This window comes from Cyprinus carpio, chromosome A20, assembly GCF_018340385.1.
Source record: "Cyprinus carpio isolate SPL01 chromosome A20, ASM1834038v1, whole genome shotgun sequence".
Taxonomy (NCBI): Eukaryota; Metazoa; Chordata; class Actinopteri; order Cypriniformes; family Cyprinidae; genus Cyprinus; species Cyprinus carpio.
This window is the reverse complement of record NC_056591.1, coordinates 23806099-23831264: the sequence shown is the minus strand read 5'-3', so window position 1 is coordinate 23831264 and position 25166 is coordinate 23806099. Positions and strand designations below refer to the sequence as shown.

The window sequence follows — 25166 nt, the reverse complement described above, 5'->3', positions numbered from 1 at the left end:
GACCACACTACCAACATTATTTATCATACAAAAGCAGCAAAAATACCCTTACAATAAAATATTATGCAGGATCACAGTCCTGCTGCTGTTCTGAATATAATCACAGCTGTGATTGGCTGCAGCTGATCACGTGACTGACGTTCTGATTAAATACAGCAGCTCAATAAACTACAAGTGCACACTATAATTACACACAATCTTCCATGAAACTACTCAATAAGACACAATTCACTGCTTCATAAAGACAGTCATTTGCTGGCACCTACAGGTGTCATGATGTAACTGCAGGATCAGTCACAGTAAAATCTACATTTAATCAAATAAAATAATCTTCCTCCTGGTAGCCAGTAATTCACAGCACAAAACACACAACGTGTTACAAAGTACAAACCATGTTTTATCTTTAATAACCTAAAGTCTGTTTTACTGTGCAAGCTATTCATGATTAGTTGCATTATATTATTTGCATTTATCTTGTTTTTTTCTGTAGACAGTCTGGCCAGAAGAGTTGAGCTAAGAGAAGCGCTGATGGGAACACACACTTCCAATTTAGAGGCGAAACCCATGTTGCTTGCAAAAACATTCATTTTTCAGAATATATGGCTAGTTTTGAAAAAAGGTGGACTGAGTAATTAAAGCATTTACCAGCAGGGGTTAACTAGTCCTTGGTGATCAGTATCCACTCACCCGTTTGATGGACTGCACCACCTCGTTCACGTGTGATCTGTTCATCTCCATCTTTTTCCTACAAAACAGAATTATTTTTCCTTTCAGTGTCAAGCATGTCTAATCTTTATCACACTGGCCACTAGCAGATGACCGTGTGTTTTGGATCAACATCTTCTTTTGTTGGTCCTGGTGAATATTCCTGCTCAACACATTCCAACTCAAACTCTGCTCATCAAGTACTGCTAAGATGATTGTTGGTAAGAATGATGCCCTGCTCAGAGGAGAACTGGCCCCCGACTGAGCCTGGTCTCTCCCAAGGTTTTTCTCCATTTCTGTCACCGATGGAGTTTTGGTTTCTTTGTCTTGTTTAGTTGCGGACACTTGACTGATTGCACAGACACTGTTGAAGAGAGCTGAACTGGATGATGACATCACTGAATCATCAATGAACTGACTTTAGCTGAAAAATGACACTTTGCTATTGTCTTCTTGCATCATTGACAAACTGTTTTCCTGTTTGACTCTGTAAAGCAGCTTTGACACAATCAGTGTTGTATAAAGCGCTATAGAAACAAAGGTGACTTGACTTCAAGCCTCAAGCCAAAATCAAGCTGTAAACTCTGATTGGTTGGCAGAGATGATGAAGACCCACACAAAGACTGGGTTAAATCACTCACTCCTCAGTCAGAGTCTTCTCCAGCGTTCGGGCTTCTTGAAACTTCTCCTGTCGTCTCTTGTCCATCCTTTTCTTCAAGTCTTTGTTTTCTCTGAAAAAACCCCAAATCATAAGATATTTAGAAGGACAGTGTTGTCCAAACATCAGACCACAGACTTTCATTAAACGGACAAAGACATGTTTCAAAAAAATGTTTGTGTTTCACTGAAAAAGAGTCACAGGTTTGAAGGACATGAGGAGAGTAAATGATGACAGAGTGGTGATTTGTGGCTGAACGATCCCTTTAATATCTCTAGAGCAGTGATGCGGACTTACTTCTCACACAGATCCTTCAGTTTCTTCAGCTGGTTATTCTGACACTCTTCTGCCACAGCCATGAGCTTCTCAACAAGCTACACACAAAAAGAAGGCCAACATGTAGGTAAGTCAACATCTGATGAGCAGCACATGCTAACAAGACAGCAAACGCAATCTGATTGGCCGACTTCTCAAATCCAATCAGCAGTGATGGACAGAACTAAGTCCCGCCCTTTATTTGTTGCATATGAATGTGTGGAGACTCAGATGTGTGTTTGACCCTGGCCTGCAGTGTCAGCGACTGACTGTTCCTCGTGTCCCACATCAGCAAACCAAGAGAAACAACACACACACACACACACACACACACACACACACTGTGTACATGACCTAGACTACCAAACACCAGCACACACACACACACACACAGACACACACACAATCACACACAGACACACACACACACACTGTTTACATGACCTAGACTACCAAACACCAGCACAATAAGCTGCCATCTGTACCCAAGGTTCTCAATGGTAGATATCAATGACTGATATTTTAAAGTCTTAGAGCAGTAAGAGTCCTCCATAAACAAGTCAAAGGCACATGACATCTCAAATAGTCTAACTGTTTTGTCATTTTGAGAGACATTAATGATAACTGGTGTATTAGCAATTCCTAGAAAAGTGTTTGCAGGTGAGTTAAACCATTCAGACTGTACAGTACTGTGTTTGAAGATCTGCTCATCAGCCACGCAGGGGGTCTGAGCAGCAATGAGGTCCACAAGTCTGTCATGTCTGGCAGTATATAGTCCTTTAAATGATGAATAGCTGTTCATGATGTGGGCTACTGACTCCAGGTGTTGAGGAGGGTCATGCAGCAGGCAGAGGCGGGAGTGGACGGAGGGAAACCACAGATGTAGGTTGTATTTTGTAACCTGTAAACAGGCTTTTACACAGAAAGTGAGGATCTCCTCACTGATGGAGGCATTGCTGTAAATGGTGTGTGATACAGAGTGGTCCAGGCAGAGCAGTTTTAGATTGGACCAGAACTCCATATTCTGGGCTCTTTGAATAGATGAGAGAGTCTGCCTTGATGTACTAGGCTGGAGCAGGTGAACAATGTTGTTATGGAGCAGCCTGGCTTCCACGATGATGGACGTGTCCTCTACGACTGCATCAGAGACCTCTACAGGTCAGTAGTGGGAGGTCCTCTTCAGTTCAGCACCTGTCCTCCAGCACAGGTCGTTAAGTCTGGCCAGTCTGATGACACACCAAACCCCTGTCCCCTCCATCCAGCTCTCCACTGGTCTTTCTTTAAAACCCAGGAAGCTGTCTTCCCCACCGCATGCGTGTGGCACCTTCTGTCTTTTAAAATCCAGCAACAAGGATGCTCTGGCCATTCGCCCCACGCTGACATCTTCACAGTTTAGCGTGTAGATAAGGTGAGACTGTCTTGTGGCTATGTGCTCCCACATGCAGCCCCCGTCCTGTCTTTTCTGGAAGATAAAACATCTTGTGGAATGTGTGTTGAGACAAAGCCATTTCCTAACCACGTTTACGGTTTTGTTGTCCATTTCACGCAAGACATTTGCAAAAAGATGTTGAATTTTAGAGAAAGCTATGTCTCTTATTGCTTGCACGTTTAGAGTAAAGGATAAAGGTGATGTGTCAGTGAGATCCAGTCTGGTCATAAACTGATGTGCTTGCAGACTCCATTCTCCAGCGATGTTAAACTTGTGACCCAGGTAGCTGTGGGTCTCATGTCTAGTACACACTCTGAGTGGCTGGTCTTAGATGGTGAAAGAGGGGGGTTGGTCGGCCCTTGATCGACACCAACGGTTGCCACCGCTCCTCCTCTCACAGAAAACTGCACATTTACTGTGCTTTACTTGTAGGCCAGACCATGTCAGGAATCTGTCAGTGCATGACAACATGTTTTTAATCACGCCTTCATCTCGGGATGCGACGGCCACATCACCAGCATAATCCTGGACTGGGTTCGGTGACAGGACGTGGGGCGGGGCATGTGTACAGAGCCATTTTAGCCACTGATTTATTGTAATGATAAAGTTTACAGCACTCACTCCATGGACAGCCAGTTTTGATTCCTACTTCAAGTCTGGTGAGGTCTTTTCCACAGATCACTTGCAGGTAGGAGTCACTATATTAATCTTTTATTATGTCTACATAGATCTTAGGGAGATGTATCTCTTCCAATGCGTCAATCATGACTCTGTGAGGCAATGTGCCAAAGACATCTCTGAAATCTAGGAAGTCAATGTATAGCTTAGCAGATTCATGCTTAAAATCGTCAATTGCAGGTTTTAAGCAAAAAACATGCTCATTCATGCCTTGTCGCTCATTAACCAAACAGGTGTTAAATATGCTTTTCAATATGTAGCAAGATGTTTTCCTAGTGGCTTTCAGATTCTCGTAAGTTACACCATCTGAGCCGCTGGCTTTATTATTGGGCATATTTACAATTACTTTCTCAATCTCTTCTATTGTAAACACTGATGTAGGTGGCGGCGACTCAGTCATTATGTTGTCTAAGTCATCCTTCCACGGGGGTAATTCAAGCGTGATAGTAGTTGGATCGGACTGGCATTTATTCCGATAATTATACACTTGCTCAGTGTTATCAAGATCAAGTGGTGGCGTGGGAAACATGCAGTCATTTAGGATAATGTCAATCGTTAGTTTGTTTTTGCCTACCTTTTGAGGGTTTCTCTGATGCTGTCTTGTGGCAGAGGCAATCGCTGGTCGTGTCACCTCCCGCAGGTACCGGGTTTGCAACAGGGTTTGATTTGGATCGCACATCATCCAGTGGCAAAGTCCTTAAAATCCGCACTACATACTTGAGTAACGGTAGTCCCAATTGTGTTCCATCTGTACGTTTTATGGAAAATATTCCAGAAGGCCCCATTAAGAACTGTAAACAACCTTCACTTCCTGAAACCTCCAGTGAGTACAAAGTTTTGTTTTTCTTGTAATTGTTTTGTATCCAGGCCTTTCCTAAATTGTCTTTCGTGATACTGGAAATTTATCCATTCGTTTTCTGTTAGCAATCGTTCATAATCCGTGAACTCTGTAGATGGAATGTTACAGGCCGACGGTAGATGTTCAGGGGTTAAATCCAGGACTTTGCCGGCGGTGCTTGTAAATTTTACCGCTTCGTATCGGCTACTTAAAGGCTACTTTGATAGATGTTATCAAACACATAACAAAGAGTGCTGTGCGTAAAATCATGTCTGAAAAATCTCTACATTTACAGCGGCAGTTACGACGGGTGTTGTGTGTGCGGTGTCTGTTCCTCACACACACACACACACACACACACACACACACACACACAAACACACAAACACATTCTGTATTATTTATAAGCCCTTATAATGTGATTAAGGTGGTTGAAGCACATGTAACTCATTCTACTGACTTGTAGCCTGCATGTTCACTTCAAACAACTGAAAAAATGATTCTTATGAACCGGTTCTTTCAGACAAATGTTCAGGAAGACTTAAGATGTTCATGAAATAAGAATGTGTAGCTAAAATATCACAAATGACAATTTACTACTGTAAAAAGTAGCAGTAGTAATTTAGTAACAAAACGAATCCCAGTAAAGCTATGTAGCATGTGTATGGGATTTGCACAGGTTCCCTTTGTTTCACAGTGATTATGGCATGATCAGCATCAGCGTGACACACAGGGAGTAATCACCAGTTTGACGTGCTCTCGTTTGAGGTACTTCTCGCTGTAGAACTGCTCCTGTCTGAGCATGAGGAGCTGCTGCTGCTGCTGCTCCTTCAGTTCACTCAGTTTCTCACATCTCTCCTGCTCCAGCAGATCCTGATCCTGATCCGACACACACCTGCGGGAACACAGCGCAAGACGACGGGATCCGGGCAGATGGCAGGCCGGTCTCAGAGAAACTCACCTCTTCTGCAGCGCAGACCTGCGCCGGAGGAAGTCGCTGCGCAGCTGCTTCTGTTTGGACGCGTGCTCGTTGATCAGCTCGCTGGTTTTCTTGTTGTGTTTCCTCATGAGCTCCTTTAGTTCTTTGTACTGCCTCTTCTGCTCCCGCAAATAAGCCTTCAGCTGTTTCAGTTCATCTACAGTCTGAGCGTCCACCTCTGACACACACACACACACACACACACACACACACACACACAAGTGTTATCATGAGATCCTGGAGTAAAACTTTATAGCTTGATTCGTAATTGATTAACTTTGCAACACTGACACTGTTATTGAACTGAACTGATCTGAATAATCACACTCTTGTCTTCTGCAGAGCTGCTTTGCATGAACTGATGAATTTTGCAACATTAACACTGTTTACTTCTGTGAAGGTGTTGTGAAGCAATCTGTATTGTATAAATCACATCAGAAATAAATATGACTTGACTTAACCTCCTACATTAAAGGGCTCTTCTGGTGTATTTGAGGCGCTCACATCATCGTTTCCACCTGATTAACATCCGTCTCGGTGATCCGATCACCCGAACACAAGCGGTCACAGCTGAGATCAGATCATCAGAGACGGATGTGAACTAGGGCTGGGCGATGTGACGATATTATCGTATATCGATGATGTCTCGTAAGTGTGGAGATGTCGATGTCAACAGTCAGGTAACAGACAATTATCGACATTATCAGAAAAAAAAAGTCAAATGATATACCTAGTAAGTTGCAAAAAATATTTGACATAGCCCAAATGGTAAACATAGTGGTTTTTTTGAATGATTGAATGAAATAATTTAGTAGAAGGGTTGGGAATCGAAAAGCTATTCCAATTTCGGAAATCAGATCAGATGCATAAGATCAGGAATCAAATTACTTCTTATAAAATTACATTTAGATTCTGTTTTCTGTGTTGTGGAACACACACACACACACACACACACACACACACACACACACACACACACACACACATTCACAAAGCACAGGCACAAAAGCCGCCTCACACAGGAACACTGGACTGAGCTCTTTCTCACATTCTTACACATTTGAATGAACAAATACACACAGAATTATATAAAAATATCCCATAAATACAATCGGTTATGACTTAAACATAAAGAGTTGAGAAAGAAAACAATGGTGGCCAGTCATTATAATGTTAAAGAACAAAATAAATGAATCTTGACTGAACACTTTTGTAACCTCAGTTTAGATTTGATTTGCTCGGCGCTGACTACTGTAATGTGCATCTGTGTATGCGAATATTCTGGAGATGTATTACAATATAATTTATCCTTATTTAGGATATGATCTGCAGTTTAATAAACAGAAAAAATACCAGACTGTATAATGATGAAAAACCACAAGCATGACAGGTATAATTAAAATACGCAAATCCCTTTAGCGCACATTTCAGTGCAATATTTTTTACAGATTTTTTTTTAAACCATGTATACAATATAATTATGTTTAATTAAGCTGAGATATAGCACTATAAATTCTTCATTCATTTGCAACAAAACTATAACGCTTCGAAGCTCGCCCCTCAACACGCACAGCCCAACGCTGAATATTATATTTTGGGGATTGTGCTTTTGTTTAATTAAATATGAATTTTATATTTTGGTGTGCAAAAATGAAATTTTAATTACCCTGCTTCTAAATAAATAAAGCAGTTATTTTTATTTCATTAAAAACGGGCCAAAAAACACCTCCGAACTAGTAGACTACCAGAAAGGGGAAAAAAAAAACAATGTTTTTGCTCAGAATTCGTTTTTAATCACTGCATGATTTTAGTCATACATGATAAATATCAAATACGTTATAATTGAACTACAAACGTTATAACTTGACTACAAGTTTAAAAACAACGCTGCAATAGTTATAATTAAGGAAATTAAACTTACCATCATGAAATGTGTCTACACAGGCGATAATGCCAAAAAGAAAGAGAAACATCTATATTTTATTCAAGACATTATTTTATGACATCAACATGCATTCATCATTATTACAATCACCGCCAGAATGTCCAACTTCAACATGATGAACTTAAAATTGAGTTCTATTATTTTATTACAATTCATTTCAAACACAAATTTGATAAGAACAGAGGGGAAATTATTAGCAACACAAAAATAAAAGCAAGGCTAATGTTTTCTGTTAGTTTAAGCACAAACTAAGAAAAGTAAAACCAAACTTTGTGGCAATAGTTAAGACCAAACTGAACCTGGTGTGTGTTAGTGTCTCCAGTATAGCGGGGGGGGTTGTTTGGGGGGGCGAGGTGGAGGGGGACTTCGGTAGACAATATTATCGGATGTAACGATATTTTTAAAGGCGATTATCGATAAGATATTTTTGACATATCGCCCAGCCCAGGAGCATAGATTACGCCGGGGACGTGCCCCCCCACTTTTGATATCACATAAATTCGTCCCACACTTTTTCAGATAAGTGTTTTCACATAGAGGTTTTCAAGAGCTGGTGTGAATAAATATAGATTTAGACCAAAGAGACAGGATAAACCATTGTTTTCAAAGAAAAACGGAAACGTTTGGAAACATGAAGACATTAAACATACGATTGCGACAATATATGTTTTATTTGTGTTTTTCAAGTCATCTCCAGGTAATAAATAAAGTATATGAACAATGCAGTGCTAATTAATATAGCATTTATTACAGTATAGAAACTATTCTTCCTTATTATGTGATTAAAAAGTGTTTGTAGTATATAAACATTAACAAATCATTATTATTGATTATTGTCCAGCAGTTATCTGATTTCTAAGCCAATAAAAAGCTAGAAATTAGAGAAAATAATAAAGTTGCCTATACACTACCAGTCTAAAGTTTTTGAACAGTAAAATTGTTAATGTTTTTTAAAGAAGTCTCTTCTGTTCACCAAGGACGCCAAAGTACAGCAAAACAGTAACATTTTGAAATATTTTTAGTATTTAAAAAAAGAGTTTTCTATTTGAATATATTTTGAAATGTAATTTATTGTGATTTCAGCATCATTACTCCAGTCACACAATCCTTCAGAAATCACGCTGATATTCTGATTTGCTGCTCAGAAACATTTATTATTATGATGATGTTGAAAACATCTGAGTAGAATTTTTTCACGTTTCTTTGATGAATAGAAAGTTCAGAAGAAATTTCTGAAGTAGTTATGTTTTGTTTTATTATATATGTATTTTTTGTCACTTTTGATCAATTTAAAACATGCTTGCTAAATAAAAGTATTAATTTTTATAATTTATTTTCTGAAAAATAAAACTATATTGACTCTGAGCTTTTGAATGTTATAATGTATTGTTACAAAAGCTTTTTATTTCACATAAATGCTGCTCTTCGGATCTTTCTATTCATCAAAGAATCATGAAAAAAAATGTACTCAACTTTTTCTTGAGCAGAATATCATCATATTATTATGATTTCTGAAGATCATGTGACACTGGAGACTGGAGTAATGATGCTGAAAATACAGCTGCACATCACAGAAATACATTACACTTTTGAAATATATTCAAATAGAAAGCAGTTATTTTAAATAGTAAAAATATTTCAAAACATTACTACTTTTGCTGTACTTTGGACCAAATAAATGCAGGCTGGGAGAGCAGAAGGGACTTCTTTATAAAATATTAAAAATCTTACTGTTCAAAAACTGTTGACTGGTATAAAGATTACAGAAATGTTATACTGTAATATATATATAAAACATTTCTGTCCCCCTGACTTCTGAAATGATGGCTACGCCCCTGGCCCAGCCCTAATGTGAACCTCAGACACATACCTGTTAAAACACTCTGGACAACATCCTCAGACTTCACAGCAGGTTTGACCGACCCTGAAACACACACACACACACACACACACACACACACACACACAGATGATGGCGTCCTGATTCTACACGTGAGCGCAGCATTAAAGTGCAGCCGCTGGACATGCGTCACACACCTGAGGAGGACGTCTGGTGACTGACCACAGATGATTTGGGCGAGATGCTGTCTTGGTTCAGCCCGTTCTCTGCAGTGGGTTTAGGGTCAGTCTTGACCTCTGACACAGCATCTCCACTGCCATTGACCTGCACCAACACAAGCAGACCAAAAACACACATATAGAGATAAAAGATCTTCAGGTGAACGTGCATCCTGACCTGGACCGTTACTAAGAACAGCTCACGGAAAAGATGAGGTCTCTAAACGAAGCTTTAACCAGTTTATTCTGCATCACACGTGTGAAACGACGACATAATGATCAACAACACCATACCTGCACGTCTGGCCAGAGTGTAGACATACTGCTGATAGCCCACTCTCAGCATGACTAAACTAATACTGTACTAGTCAACTGCTCAAAGACTAGTTTGCACCTGCCAGCTCACAAGCAGACTGCTGCACAAACAGTTGCCAGTGGATCATGTGGCTTCAGCTCGACGGGTTGAGCGAGTGAGAGAGAGAGAGATACTACAAACTAAAATCAGGACGTAAACGGACATTATATTTCTTAATTTAATCCGTTCTCGACTGACATTTGCATTGAAGAACCAGCATTCTCACAGAGCTGAAAAGTTCATTGACTTTTCAATAAGAAGATTTTCGTCAAACTTTCATTGGGTTTTATCTTGTTCAGATAAACCTCATCCAGAAATTTGTGATCCTGTGAAACTTCTTAAATTAAAGAATACACATCTTTTCGTTTCAGTTATTTATTGTTTTTATATATTGCCATTCCTAGTTTCTGTGAAGTAAAAAAGCTTTGCCTTTACAGCTGAAGTACCAGATATGTCTGCGTCTTCATGCGAAGCCTTCAGATATTAACTTGGACAAACATGTTGAGAGGCACTAAATCAGGGATCCTCAAATCTGGCCCAAGAGATCCACTCTCCTGCAGAGTTTAGCTGTAACCCTAATCAAACACACCTGAGCAAGCTAATCATTGTCTTCGGGATCATTAGAAAAATCACAGGTCGGTGAGTTTGATCACGTTTGGAGCCAAAATCTGCAGCGCATTGACCCTCCAGGACAAGATTTGAGGAACCCTGCACTAAATGAATTAAGAGACATCCTGAGAGAGTTCAGAGACACAGACACGCCTGACAACCCCCCACCCCCCCAACTGAACGACACACACACACTAACACACACACACACACACTAACACACACACATACATCAAAAGGGCAAGCAGGGTTAGTGATCAGACCCTCACTACCAGTCACTAATGTAATGCTCAGAGGACTAGTCAACCCATGTATTGAGTTAACAGCTGCTATTAGTGATGTCCGGCTAATCATAAACACAAGAGGATCATTCATCTTTGACAGCAATTTTTCTTTTCAGTAATCAATATGCATGCAAATTACAGCGAAGTGGAACAGTTTTCATACGGTGTTCAGCAGTGATCAAAAATGACTTAAACATTACTTTTTGAATCGATTTCTTCTTGTAAACTCAGGATCACAGAACTCGCTTCTCCACTGTGAATAAATCGCCATCTGAATCCATGAGTTTTATAGCTGAGGCTGAGGTTATTTTTTCAGACGTCCACATGAGGAACAATTACCGTCTGAACAGGGCTTTGGTTGCACTGACACAGAGCATCTTCAGCACATACAGAGCTGCTGTGTATCACAGTGTTTGTCAGGCCAGCAGTAATCGAGCCGTATTAACTCACTCACCTCTTCTCCGTCGGCCTCCTGCGCTCCCTCCTCTTGTGTCAGAGCCGCCAGCTGATTGGCTCTCTGCTCCATCAGACTGACGTACAGGATGGGATTGGACAGGGCCTCGATCACATCTCACACACAAACACAACAGATGTTACAGCACACATCAAAACTCCAGAACACACGCTGAAGCTCTTTCAGAGTTTTAACAAAACTGAGCAACTGACACTGTCCGATTTATTTGGCTCTTGTACCTGCAAAGGTGTCTGGGACGTAGTCCTTGACCTCGGTGTAGATGAAGATGGACGGAACCGTCAGCGTCTGGTTCTTCTCATTCCTCAGACTGATGTAATGATATCCTGCAGCAGAGAGAGGCGCGCTCTAATGACCGTGATCTGTGCTTGTGCACTTTCACAGCGAGAGAAATCAAGCGGATACTTGCCGGGTCGGATGGCACATACTGGGATGATGCGATGGCCGATAAACTTCCCGTTGTCTTCGTACACGGCTATCCTCAATGACGCCAGCGTGGGAAGAACCACCTGAAACACACGGCTCATCAAAATCAGAGCTTCTGATGGAGAATCTGGCTGAGGGTTCAGTGCTCGTCACTGCAGACGTACTCTTTTGAAGACCACTGGATCTTCATCCCACACCGGATTGACGGCATTGCATTGAGACGTCTTGGTCTTAAACGCTTTCCGTTTGGTGTCCACCGGCAGGCCGAACATTTCCACCTCCACGTAAACACCGATTCTCTTATCGGACAGAAACTGACCAGATATGATCTGAGAAAGAAAGACACAGAAGTCTTATTCAACTCTGTATGAACTGCAGAAGCTCCCAGATACTGACTAGTGCATAGAAACAGATACAAAAATATATGCATGTGTTAATGTAATTTTGACACGTTTGACAATGTTTTTGACACTTTATGATGTGCAGGACTCAATCAATCTCAAGCAGATTTTCTAGTACATCCACACCTTCATAAAGACGTGAGATGCTGGTCAGTCTGAATGACACACACGTGCACCATAACAGAAAACACTGTTCTGAAATGGTTTCATTATCAACGTGATGCTCAAAACAAACCATAGCTGTATGTTTGCTAACAGGAAAGTCACAGCTCAGATTTTAAGGGTCATCAGAATGATCTCGCTGATCTGCTCTTGTTAATTTGTACAGGAGTAAAGTTGTGGCTCACAGATGCATAAACAGATTCAAATAGCTAGAAATAACCAAACGAGCTTTATTATTTTGAACAATTAAGTAGTTTAATGGGATGTTTTTTTTTTTTCTCAAATGTGAAACAGCTCCTTTTTCTTTCCTTGTAAAACCAAAAGCACCATTTCTGAAAGTGCAAACAGAGGTATATATTGTTTAATGACGTTATAGAATTTTCTCTAGCAATGACTGAAAACAAAATGGTCTTCAAACTTTCACTGATTAAAGCTCTATATATGATATCCTGATCCATTTTTGATACACATACTGCACATCGTCTCCTTTTGCAGATATAACGTATTGTTATAGACATTGGGACAGCTGCGGATCTGAGCCCACCGCTCACCTTCACAGACAGCGTGTGCGCTACGATCCCGTCGACTGTATTCTGAGTGAACGGGTCAAACTGTTTGTCCGTCCGTCTCATGAACTCTGGCTTCAGTCTGTAGCCGCATTTCCCGTTGTACTCAAATATGCCCAGATTCAGCTGCATGGGCAGATCTGCCAATCAATCACACACAGATGGAAATCAAGCACATTAGTGCTAATCCATAACCAAACCATTCAACAACTGGGACGTCACTTTACAGAAGAGAAAAGGGCATTTCTATGAGCAACACCCATCTGAAGAAAAGATTCACATTACACATAGTCTAAAGTGGCTTTGACTTGTGAGTGTGGAGAACAGTCTCTCTCTCTCTGCATGTGCTGCCTACAGACAGAAAGGCTTTGTGCTGAACGGAGCGCAGACGCGAGCTCAAGGTACCTATGGTCTGGAAGTTCAGAGCGACCAGCTGACACCCGGCGTTCCAGAAGACTTGAGGCATGTAGTTGGAGGAGTCGACTCGAGTTCCTTTGGGATAGATTCTGCTCAGCTGCAGTTTATTATACCTGCGTGAAGGAGTTAAGTTTCTCTAACAGATGATGAAAAGAGCTTCTCGATTTTAAACCTTTAGTTGAACATATTTCACTTCATTTGAAAGAATCTTCCACCTGCAAAAGTGCAATAAACACAAAAGATACTCGACGAACTCCACCGGCGACTCTTTGAGCAGCTCCAGCGCTTTGGTCTCCACAAACGATGACATTTCATAACTTCGATCGATTTCTGTGAGAAACGAATAAGAAAACAGGGATCTCACAGGGCAGCTGCTCTCTGCTGCCTCAAACACATCTCAAGAACAGACTGACTTACTTTTGCATGTCTCGAAGGAGTTGAATTTAACAGGCTGAACGTAGTTGACTAAGTTGGACATCTCCTCTGTGGCGAAGGCTTCATTTACCGTCCCCTACAGACAGCAGAGACACGTGTACAGATCCAGACTCACACTCAAACTGTTCCAGGAGTAACCTTTCAAAATGAAAATGTCCTCAATCCTGACCGGCAAAAAATGTCAACACTGAGCAATGAAATTGGCGTCGGCCGTCTGATGTGCCGGAGTTATGATATAATGCTGAGGTCACATCAGTGCATGTAATGCAGGAAAACACTGGAGGTGAACCCAAGAGAAAATCACAGTTTACAGCAGTGTTGTCAAAAGACCCGGTACTTCGGTACCAAGTCCGTACTAAAAGTACCGTGGTACCGAGTGCCCGGTCAGCCCGGTTCTTGGTGTGCTATCCGAAAGGTGCGCAGATGCGTTCTCTTCATAAAAGCACTGAGATGAGACGACCTCAAATGGAGGAAACACACCAAACTAACAAAACACTTTAAAGACAGACACCCGGATCAAATGAAAGAGTTCAATCAGGTGAGTTTCACAGTGTTTCTCATACACTGGGAAATATCAAAACTGACCGCAACAAACAGATTTTCCATAAGGCGTTGACTTTGCTGAATAAACATGAGCACTGCACGTGTCAGAGTCTAAACCCGGAGCGGGTGTTTTATATCACTGTATTTCTGAAGAAAACCGACTGTCTTCAGAACATGATGGATGTCATCTTGCCTGTAATGCCTGAGCAGTGTTTATCTGATTACAGCCGTTACCGGGGAAACCTCTCTCTGCTCTACAGCGCCTCCTGCTGGCAGAGAATGGATCTGCATATACTGCTGTGGGAAACACCGCTTCTGTTATGAATACTATGAAATATTTTTATTTGAATGTCGGATTGAAATGAACGCTGTTATTAGAGTAGTTAATCGTTAGCATAAGCGCGGCTAACGCTGATATAATGAGCATTAGAATTAAGATTCTTTGTTAACTATTTAATGCTCCTATAACTTTTATTAGGGTAAACTAACTGGATGACATGATGATATTACTATTTTTACACACCAGAGGCTTTTTAATGAATTGTTAATCTAAAATATACATGTTAGAGAATGTACAATTTTTTTTTTTATTTTAAATTTTTTTTTTTTTTTTTTATATATTTTTTGTTTTTATTTTGTTTTTAATTCAAAATCCCTTTAAAATTAAATATATACACAGTTTTGATTAAATTAAATTATAGTCAAATTTTATAATTAGCATGTTTTTGTGTTTTGCATTGGTACTGAAATCGGTACAGAGAACCGTGGATGTTCACTGGTGTGGGGACCCAATACTGAAGTTGTGGTACCGTGACAGCACTAGTTTACAGTGTATAACAGTGTTTAATAAATTCTGCAATATTTTACTGGATAAGCAAGCACTGTCATTAAATGCATATGTCTAATATAAATTTTGTATTTTCAGCTAAGCAGAATTATGAATCAGTGATAAACTGGCTTGCATTATCGACACACCTTTTTCCTGTTTGACTCTGTAAAGCTGCTTTGACACAATCTGTACTGTATAAAGCACTACAGCAATAAAGGTGATCTGACTTGACTTGACTAAAGGAAATTTTTTAATTTAAATTCTGGATTTATTTAAATCATTGTGAGAACAACAAATCATGAATTCAATATCTCGTATGGAACCAAACTGTGAGATTAACCCCGCAATCTACTGTGAATGGAGAGTATTTACTGAGATCTGATGCTGTGCTGCACAGAAAGACCTCTAGATGGCACTGTACTCACACACACACACTCACACACACTCATACACACACACACACACACACACACACACACACACTCACACACACACACTCACACACACACACACACACACTCACATACTCACACTCACTCACAAAGAATATACACATATACACACACTCACGCACTAACACACACACACTCATATACACACACAAAAAAAAAAAAAAATCACACACACACTCACTCACACACACACTCACACACACACACTCATACACACACACACACACACTCACGCACACACGCACACACACACACACACACACACACACACACACACACACACACACACACACACACACACACACACTCACACACACACACACACACACACACACACACACACACACACACACACACACACACACAGACACACTCTCACACACACACACACACACACACACACTCACACACACACACTCACACACACTCATATACACACACACTCACTCACACTCATACACTCACACACACACACACACACACACACACACACACACACACACACACTCACACACACACACACTCTTACTCCGTGTCTCTGCTCGCTGCATCTACAAATGTACAGGACGTGATTCACAAATGAATGGCAGGCAAAGTTGTGTTTGTGACTAAAATAAATTTGTAAATATGTTTTTAATTGCAAATCTCATTTTATTTATTTGTGAATTTAATTAATGTTTGTGAAATGCTGAGATTTGTGGATCTCATTCTATTTATTTCGAATAATGCAACAATTCTACCCCACACAGAACTGACGCACACAGCACATGACAAATATGTGTGTAATTCTATGTGTATAAGAAAACCAAACCTTCATGACTTCATTTCTTCTGTGAAACAGTGTTTCGGTTTGTTGTTCCACAGAAAAGAGTCAGTCAGGTTTGAACATTAGGGAGTAAATTGACAACCACAAATAGTTTTGTATCTCAGGTTCCAAATTGTTGGAATAAACAGTTGTAAACATCATAACTCACGTGCCTCCTGCTGGAAGAAAACATGAAAACATTACCTGAGAGCCAATGGAGCGCTCAGATGACACACAGCATGTAAACATCACTTCCGTCTTCACTTACCTCATCCATGGACTTCTTACTTTCATCGTTCTCTTCATCTGCATCACTCTCTGCGTCCGCTTCTCCTGATCAACACACGACACAGACCCACATCACTAACCAGTCTGAGTCACCTGCTCCACGTTCAAACACTTACCTTTATCATCGGCCAGACCTGCGTTGTGTGACAGAGACCCTGGCGTTTTATCAATCGACTTCATTCTTCTGTCGCCTCCGTCGTTCCCGTCTGCATGAAAGCTGATGTGAATCTCCTGATGTGTCGACCCTGTTACAAAACACATGTACGGTTTATTACTGAAGACTGGTTAGTGTCTGACCTGACCAACAGAGACCAGGAAAAACACAGTCCATGGTAACTGTGGTGGTTGGTCAGCAGGGGGCAGCGAGAGACTGGACACAATCAGAGCGTCCTGACCGTCAGCAGCAACAGGAGAGAAGAATCTGTAAACTTGATTCAGTTCACAAACACATCAGCTGATGAGGATCCTGCAGCAGTTTATTAGCTGATGAAAAGGACGATCTCTAAACATAACGTGAAGGATCTCGTATCAGAAGCGTCCTGAGGATGTTATTCAGTTCAATTCAAGTTTATTTGTATAGCGCTTTTTACAATACAAATCATTGCAAAGCAACTTTACAGAAAATTAAGTTTCTTCAATATTTAGTATTAGCTTATCAGTGATGACTGTGAGTTTATGTGCATACAGCACCGCAGGTCAAAAGCATTAGTACTTCAGTGCTTCAACAAAAACAACAACAACAACAAAACCACATGCTCACAATGTGGCTCAACTGACGCTCTGAGGACTGCAGACTGAGGTGTTTTTGTGTGGTCCGCACCTGCGCATGGAGACGAGGGCTCACACAGACTGGACGTGTCGCTGCAGGGGTTGGACGTTTGTTCTAAGAGCTTCTTCTTGGTGCTGCCGTCAGCTTTGTGGGAATTCTTCTTGTTCTTGATGAGGATTTTGCCCATCAAGTCCACAGGGCTGGGCAGAGGAACACCGGCCTCCAACTGCACACACCAGAAAAACCCAGAGAAATGTGTGGCTAACTGGACACTGTGGACGGTGATTGACACGTATGAACCCTGTGTCTCCAAATGATCATTTCATAGGTTAAAATGAACAAAAACTCTTCTGTGCTTTTAAAAAAAAAGCACAAATACTGGAGTGCTAATGTTGGGTTTTTAAGCTACTCGTGAGGAATGTTGTGTTTAATGTATGATGAGAGAAATACTGGGAGGAAATGGGAAAAACAAGGAATGAAGCAAGGGAAAAATCTTCATTTACAACCAGAATCACCACAAAAGGTCACAGCAGTTCATGCGACGTGTGTGATTTATTTAGAGCCATATGGTGCTGGGAACGCATTTAATTTCATAAAACTATCTTCAGATACACACAGAAACTCAAATCTCTTCACCACAACCGGCCAAAATAAATATTCTGTTTTATTAATTACATTTATTAGAAAATTGCATTAACTCATTAAAACAGAATTTGAGGATGGATGGATTATATTCATTATATTGGCCTTCATACGACTCCAGATCACTCATGAAGAAGAAAGACTCGAGGAAACAACACTTTGAGTGCTAGATGGGTCAACGTTGACATGACAGAGGACTGAGACTGATCACACAGTCACTGTGTGTGTGTGTGTGTGAGAGAGAGAGAGAGAGAGAGAGAGAGAGAGAGAGAGAGAGAGAGAGAGAGAGTGAGTGTTGATATATGGATTTTTAGATAGAGGGGTATTTCTCCAGTGGGTCTGTGAGCAATGCGTCTCCAAATATTGATCTGCAATACTCTGCCATCTTTGCCTGCTGTTTGGGACTGAGACACAGAAAGAGCATGAGACAATATTTATTGTTAGAGCTTTAGAACAAACCCTGGGCAGAATGTTAGAGAAACATCACCACACACACACACACACACACACACACACACACACACACACACACACACACACACAGAGTAAATGTTAACTGTAACAACATGCTGTGAGTAAAGCTCTAAATACTTGGATCATTTATGTTACTCTAAGAAAACCAAGTGAAAAAGAGCGCTGTCACTTACGAGTCCACATGGTTCTCGAAGGACAGGATGACAGGGAACGGAGACGTCTTGAAGGCGCTTTCTGCGATGGCCTCAATCACCTCCTGAAAAGTCATCCATTAGTTTACATGCATGGAACTGACACCAAAACTGAGGGACAGTCATGATTTAAAAGAATAGTACAAATTAGGTGTGCAATGGGTGCTTTGTCTGTTTATTCGATCATTCTTGTGCCTCCTCAGAGAATGATGAGACATCAAGTCTGTCTCCTCATACACTAGAGAAATGTTTTCTGGTACATTGGATCACTATTCTTCATCAACACAATTCATATTGTGTACAAACTAAATTGTACCACCCCATCTGCTAACCCAGGGATAGGCCACGTCGGTCCTGGAGTGCCGCTGTCCTGCAGAGTTTAGCTCTAACCCTCTTCAAACACACCTGAACAAGCTGATCAAGGTCTTCAGGATTACTAGGCTACAGACAAGTGAGGCTTTTCTTCAGGGTTGGAGCTAAACTCTGCAGGACATCGGCACTCCAGGACCGACGTTATCTACACCTGCGCTAACCCTAACAACTTATTCTAATCTGTTAAAATATGTTTTTCAATAAGTCTCAATCGTTCTCTCTGCCTCCTTCATGCCATTTCCTCATAATTCTTCATGTTCCTCCTTATGGTGCGTTCTGAATGTTCTACTAAATCTCACCGCTGGCTCTCTGTTTCTCCACATCCCTGTCAAAACCGTCTCATCCAGCTCGAATCCCTCGGACTGCAGAGTGCACACCTAACAAGGGATATAAATGCATTTTCGGTGGAGCACTTTCAATTTACCTTGAAGGAGATCTCTGAGGTCATGGTGAAGCCGTGTGTGATGAACGGCTCCTCGTCGGCGGTGCGGCCCTTCCAGCAGTCCAGCTCTATACAGCGACAGCCGGACAGCAGAACCTGCCGGTACATCTCCACAGACGAGTTTCCCGCTAGCTGACCCGCTGCGGAAAATAACACGATGGACATCAGGAGGAGACTCAATGACAAGCCTCTCACTCGTATCTAATGTACTGTCTTTGCTGATGCATTGCACAACCTGTCCGTGTTTCACCTGTCTGATCTGATCACGTTTGATCATTAAAATATAGTGTTTCACTTCCTTGTCAAAAGTTTTACTGAATTTTGCATTCATAATGTTATATGTAAATTGTAAAAGTTGTTATACCATTTCACCTACAATAATAATGCACCTCAGCTGAGAGCAAATGCAATGCAAACCCTTTAATGAAAGTGGAGAATGGTTTCTGTTACAGAAATCACATATATTTCAGTCTTCTGAGTGATTATGTGCTTCCTGTCTGATTGAGATAACTGGCAGACCTAAATGAACCTAAAAATGCATTAGTGAGACGGTGAGCATGATTTCATCAAGTACAACATGTTCCTGGATCAACATCCTTGTTGATCCTGATACAACATGCCAATCAACCAATCAGAATTGAGATATAACTCAATATAACTCATTTCAGGAAATATCTGTTTCAGGGTTAGGTGCTTCTACAGCCTTGTTAATCAGCTATCATTTCCCACTGATTTCAGGAATAAATTATGGGTAGGGTTAGGTTTAGGGGTAGGGGTTGGGTTAAGTCTATATTTTTGGACAATAATGTTGATCCAGGATCATATCTTACTTGGCAAAATCACGGCGATCTTAGTGAGACATCTTTAGTTTTAATGTAAAATTGAGTATATTGATTGGAAAAGCTGAAACTGAGTCTAAGTAAAGTACAGCCATTGGCCCAAATGATACTAACATTAATATCATAATTCTACAAACAAATAAGGGCAAAAAATTGCAGGGAGGTTTTTGTCAATTCTTAGTGCATCAGCATCTGAAACCACATTGACAATTGCTCATCTGTTCAGGCCACAAACGATCATCCCTGAGGATTATTTGTACATTTGTGAGCATCCCACAAACATTAGTTCATGTTCAAATGCTAAACATCTGCTTTTGTGCTCTCCGAGTAACTCACTTCTTCATATAGGCTGAAGGAAACGGAAAAACCCCAAACAAAATCCCTGACAGTTTCACATTCAGTTTGTGTTCATAACAAAGTGACACGGCTCACAGTAACAGCGCTCTGCAGAGTGTAAAGCCTGTGGCAGGGATTTTATATTCCTGACTTTGAATTCATGAATGACAATCACATTTTGGGATTGAAGAACATTCTTACCACCTCTGCTCTCCAAATACATATAAGATATTCTGTACTGTTCACACAACAGCTGTAAAGCTGATCATTTCTACTAAGAGCTGATAGACCTGAATCAGTGTGGTGTCATATTTAATTTCTGACAGGAATGAAAATGAGGCTGTGAGGGACTGATGTACAGAGTGAGGTAGGTGCTGTGTGAAGCGTCTGATTGGCTGACCTGTGAGGTAGGTGCTGTGCAAAGCGTCTGATTGGCTGACCTGTGAGGTAGGTGTTGTGTGAGGAGTTGATGAAGTAATGCGAGAGCGGCAGCGTCATGTCTTCACTCTGGTCCAGCTTCTCTGGAGGGATGATACTGTTCTCTTCTCCGCTCAGATATCTGCTGAAGCCCTCCACCGAGATCTGCCCTGCACCACAAAACAACCATATAAACAATCCTGTGCACGTTTAGACCAGTGGATGGTTCCCTTTCATTAAATACTCAGTCCTGCTTCTGGAGATCTACCTTCCCACAAAGTCTAGCGCCAGGACCAGAACCAGCTACTGAAGGCCTTCAGGAACACTTGGATCAATAAAGGTAAAGTAGATCTACAGGAACAGGAATGAGCACCTCTAATCTATTTATACTTATTTTAAGAAAGAATGCAACTGCAACCACAGAATGCCACAATCATATCCTTATCAAGATGAAATCATCACATGAGTTCAGCAGAAGTGACAGCTCAAACTGCTGGAATGTCAGCCAGTCGCTTCTCATTCCAGTCCATTTTCAGGTGGAGTCTAGCGCACGTAACATCCCCGCCATCCCTCTGGCCACTTTACGCTAATTAATCCCACCATGCCCTCTGTAGACTCCCACAGCTTAATTAACACAGTTCTTCCTCTGACATCTGAACAGGTTCCCTCTAATGAAGCAGCAAAGGGTGACTTTCATCTCAGCGGAGCGCTCACCTTTCCAGCCTCGTGAGGGAACACCATGGAGAAAGACTTCATTAATGCAGTACGCTCAGTTGAGGAGACGAGGTTCATAAGGATAGACGGCAACTCCACGGAAGACTACAATCCAGCATCTTTTAAACATACAGAGTCTTTGATGGTTCTTTGCAGTGAGTTAGACTCAGTAGAGAGCCCTCCTCTGATACAGGGCTCATGAGCTGCTACAGTATGGCTCTTAACAAAAACATCTATATTCATCTCGCCAAAGGTTTTTTGATTTAATTATCTTCTTTTTTACTGTAAAACGGACTCTTTGCCCCTTATAAAATGGAAATGAGCCTTGTTATGATTGTTGTAGTTCACACTGAATATGTGTGGGTGGGTCATATGTTAATGAGCCCATGGCTGTGATGTCGTTTCTGCAGTGTACATTTACATTACATTTAGTTATTTTGCAGACACTTTTATCCAAAGTGACTTACAATTGGGAAATACATGAAGTGATTCTTCTTAAAGAGGCAAACAGACACAGGAAGTGCTTGTAATACCAATTTTTAGGCATTGTTTAAATTGTTCAAATAAGTACAAGCTAGAAAGAGAAGGAATAAATAAAGAGAAAGATAAAGTTTAAATAATAAATATTCAGGATGGACTGGACAGAGGAAGTTTTGGGTTTTGACCATCACACAACATCAAACTCTTATTCACTGAACAGCAAACCTTCAGTTCAACATCATCTGAGCATTTTGAATCATTACAGCTTTAATTCTCAGGGATCAAACAGCAGACAGTGGGCGGAGTCTGTTTGAGTGACAGGAGAATTCACAAACCTCTCCGTGAAAGCATGGTGTCAGGCTCGTATTTCTCCACCAATCCCTGCACTTGCTCGGCTTTGAGGGGCGGGTATAGGATCTCATTCAGACGAGGGTCTCTCTGTCTGTTGTTCAGGAAATCCGTCATCTGCTCTACTGTGAGGTACGGCCGGATCTTAGCACCACTGCTCATCAGTACAGAAACACACACACACACACACACACACACACACACACACACACACACACACACACACACACACACACACACACACACACAAAATAAAAAATAAAAAGCCTTGCTCCAACTCTGGAACGACTTACACATGTGATGTGTGAACTAGATCAGTCAGTAGATGGTGAGGTTGGATTTTTTCCATTAGAGTGCAGAAGGAACTTACATTTCTGAGAAAATCGTATCGATATCGTTCCGTGGACAAATGTTGTTCAGGAGCTGTCGGTATACGTCAGGTGTAAATGTATCTTGAGGAATGGTGTCATTCTGTAGGAAAAGACAAACAAGTGTGAGATACAGTTTGAATTAGGTATAGTCACAGACACTGGATTTGTTTTTCACTGAGTGGAGTTACTTGCAGCACTGCAGGAATACAAGCCAAACAGATCCACATCACACCTGCTTAAAGGTGTCATCATATGCCCACTTTCCACAAGTTGATATGATTCTTTAGGGTCTTAATGAAAACTTTATAACATACTTTGGTTAAAATTTCTCAGTGGTAGTGTAAAACATCACCCTTTTTGCCCTGTCGAAAATAGCTCTTTTCAGAGCAAGCCGTATTTGTGCATGCTCTGCTTGCCCCACCCCTCTATTCCGAGCCGCTCTCTGAGAGACGGTAAACTTTGGTGCCATTCATCGTGAAACTTGCTAACTAGCCTATTATTAGGAAAGGCGAATTTGTGCTAACATTGATGCATTTATGCAGATCGGGGATGCATTTCCTTAAAAAAAAAAATGTAATCCACTGCATCTTCAGCGGCTCAGATGTCTGGAGGACATGGCAACTGCTATCTTCATTATTACATCCAACAACAAAACACCTCAATCGCTTAGGAGTCATTCTTGTCTACATCTGCTCCGGTGTCGAAACAACGGTGGTCTGAAGACAGCTCACTCAGGGCGGGTTTAAGGTAAGACGCCAGTCCAGTCTGTGCTGAAATGCTACTGTCAATCAAACTATCGTCCATGTGACGTCACAAAGACAAGAAGCTGACAATGGCTTGATTTGAGAAAGGGGTAAAGATTTTAGTAGATTAAGGGGTTATTATTGGTGGATTTTTATCATTATAGGGTGGTTGTGTACACACACAGCCAACACACATTTCAGTTTAAAAGTGCATGTCGCATCCGATGACCCGTTTAAAACAGTGCTCTAATGAACATACCCAGTACACTTACACAAAGCAGCACAAACACAAGGATACAGCGTACATCCAGCATCTATTCATGTGTTTGTGTGTGTGTTAGTGTGTGTGTGACAGTGATAGTGACGTGACATACAGCCAAGTATGGTGACCCATACTCAGAATTCTGCATTTAACCCATCCAGGGGTTTGGTGCCTTGCTCAAGGACACCTCAGTTGTGGTATTGCCGGCTCGAGACTCGAACCCACAACCTTAGGGTTAGGAGTCAATCTCTCTAACCATTAGGCCATGACTTCCTCTCAGATCCATTACTCAACAGAATACATCTAGGATCGATACTGCAGTAGAATGAAGCAGCATACAAGTTCTCTTCATAAAGTAAATATACTTTTGCCATTGTTAATATATATATATATTTCTGAATAATCATGAATTAATGAATAAATTAATACTTAGTTCCTCAAATACTAATGATTATTAAAGTTGTTAAGTAATCATGAATTAATGAAGAGCTATCCTTAACTACAGCTGGAGTCACGCATGAATAACAGCAGGCTTAATAACATATTAGTACATGTTTGATAGTTAATGCGCTAAAATTAACATTTGGGTAAACTAAATCAAAAAGCATTTTTAAGAAAGAATAAGAAACACTCTGAATTTGAGATAAATTAATATCATTTAAAATACTTTATTTGAGTATTTACTTTACTTTATCAAATAATTTTAAATGTTATTCATTTATTTCCAATTCAGAGTGTTTCTTATTCTTTCTTAAAAATGCTTTTTGATTTAGTTTACCCAAATGTTAATTTCAGCGCATATGAATGTTGTCTGTGGTATATTTTCACTGCAAAACAATAAAAAATGCTGCAAATATCACCGCAAATTTTGAGAAAAGCCGCAGCAAAATCAGAAAAAAGTCCTGCGAAATCCTGGAGGGACTGATTTTTGTCTTTGTAATTTATTTTCTGTTCCACTTCTACCTCGTCTTTCTCTGGAGGAGATAACAAAGTAAGAATTTCTTTGTACTTAGCACATCTGACAATAAAGATCTTGAAGCTCGAAGCTTTGCATCCACCGAAGTCTTCAGAAAGCGAGTGATATTTGTTAAGTTTCTGTTAGCCCCTAAAGTGTTTT

General features: G+C 40.8%; 1 protein-coding gene across 1 annotated transcript in view; it reads right to left on the bottom strand.

Moving 5' to 3' along the window:
- Positions 1-25166, bottom strand: part of LOC109084103 (1-phosphatidylinositol 4,5-bisphosphate phosphodiesterase beta-1-like) — a 77665-nt gene that overhangs the window by 6000 nt on the left and 46499 nt on the right. The window contains exons 8-32 of the mRNA XM_042778188.1: positions 23044-23144; positions 22661-22827; positions 21155-21301; positions 19522-19679; positions 18708-18790; positions 18380-18464; positions 17470-17644; positions 16766-16894; positions 16630-16694; positions 13715-13808; positions 13543-13627; positions 13286-13410; positions 12866-13020; positions 11916-12080; positions 11735-11834; positions 11547-11651; positions 11308-11423; positions 9585-9711; positions 9418-9471; positions 7524-7538; positions 5585-5780; positions 5368-5518; positions 1661-1737; positions 1347-1436; positions 688-745 (exon numbers count right to left, since the gene is read on the bottom strand). Of these exons, the coding sequence (XP_042634122.1) occupies positions 688-745; positions 1347-1436; positions 1661-1737; positions 5368-5518; positions 5585-5780; positions 7524-7538; positions 9418-9471; positions 9585-9711; positions 11308-11423; positions 11547-11651; positions 11735-11834; positions 11916-12080; positions 12866-13020; positions 13286-13410; positions 13543-13627; positions 13715-13808; positions 16630-16694; positions 16766-16894; positions 17470-17644; positions 18380-18464; positions 18708-18790; positions 19522-19679; positions 21155-21301; positions 22661-22827; positions 23044-23144 (2823 nt within the window). The remainder of the gene's footprint in view (positions 1-687; positions 746-1346; positions 1437-1660; positions 1738-5367; positions 5519-5584; positions 5781-7523; positions 7539-9417; positions 9472-9584; positions 9712-11307; positions 11424-11546; positions 11652-11734; positions 11835-11915; positions 12081-12865; positions 13021-13285; positions 13411-13542; positions 13628-13714; positions 13809-16629; positions 16695-16765; positions 16895-17469; positions 17645-18379; positions 18465-18707; positions 18791-19521; positions 19680-21154; positions 21302-22660; positions 22828-23043; positions 23145-25166) is intronic.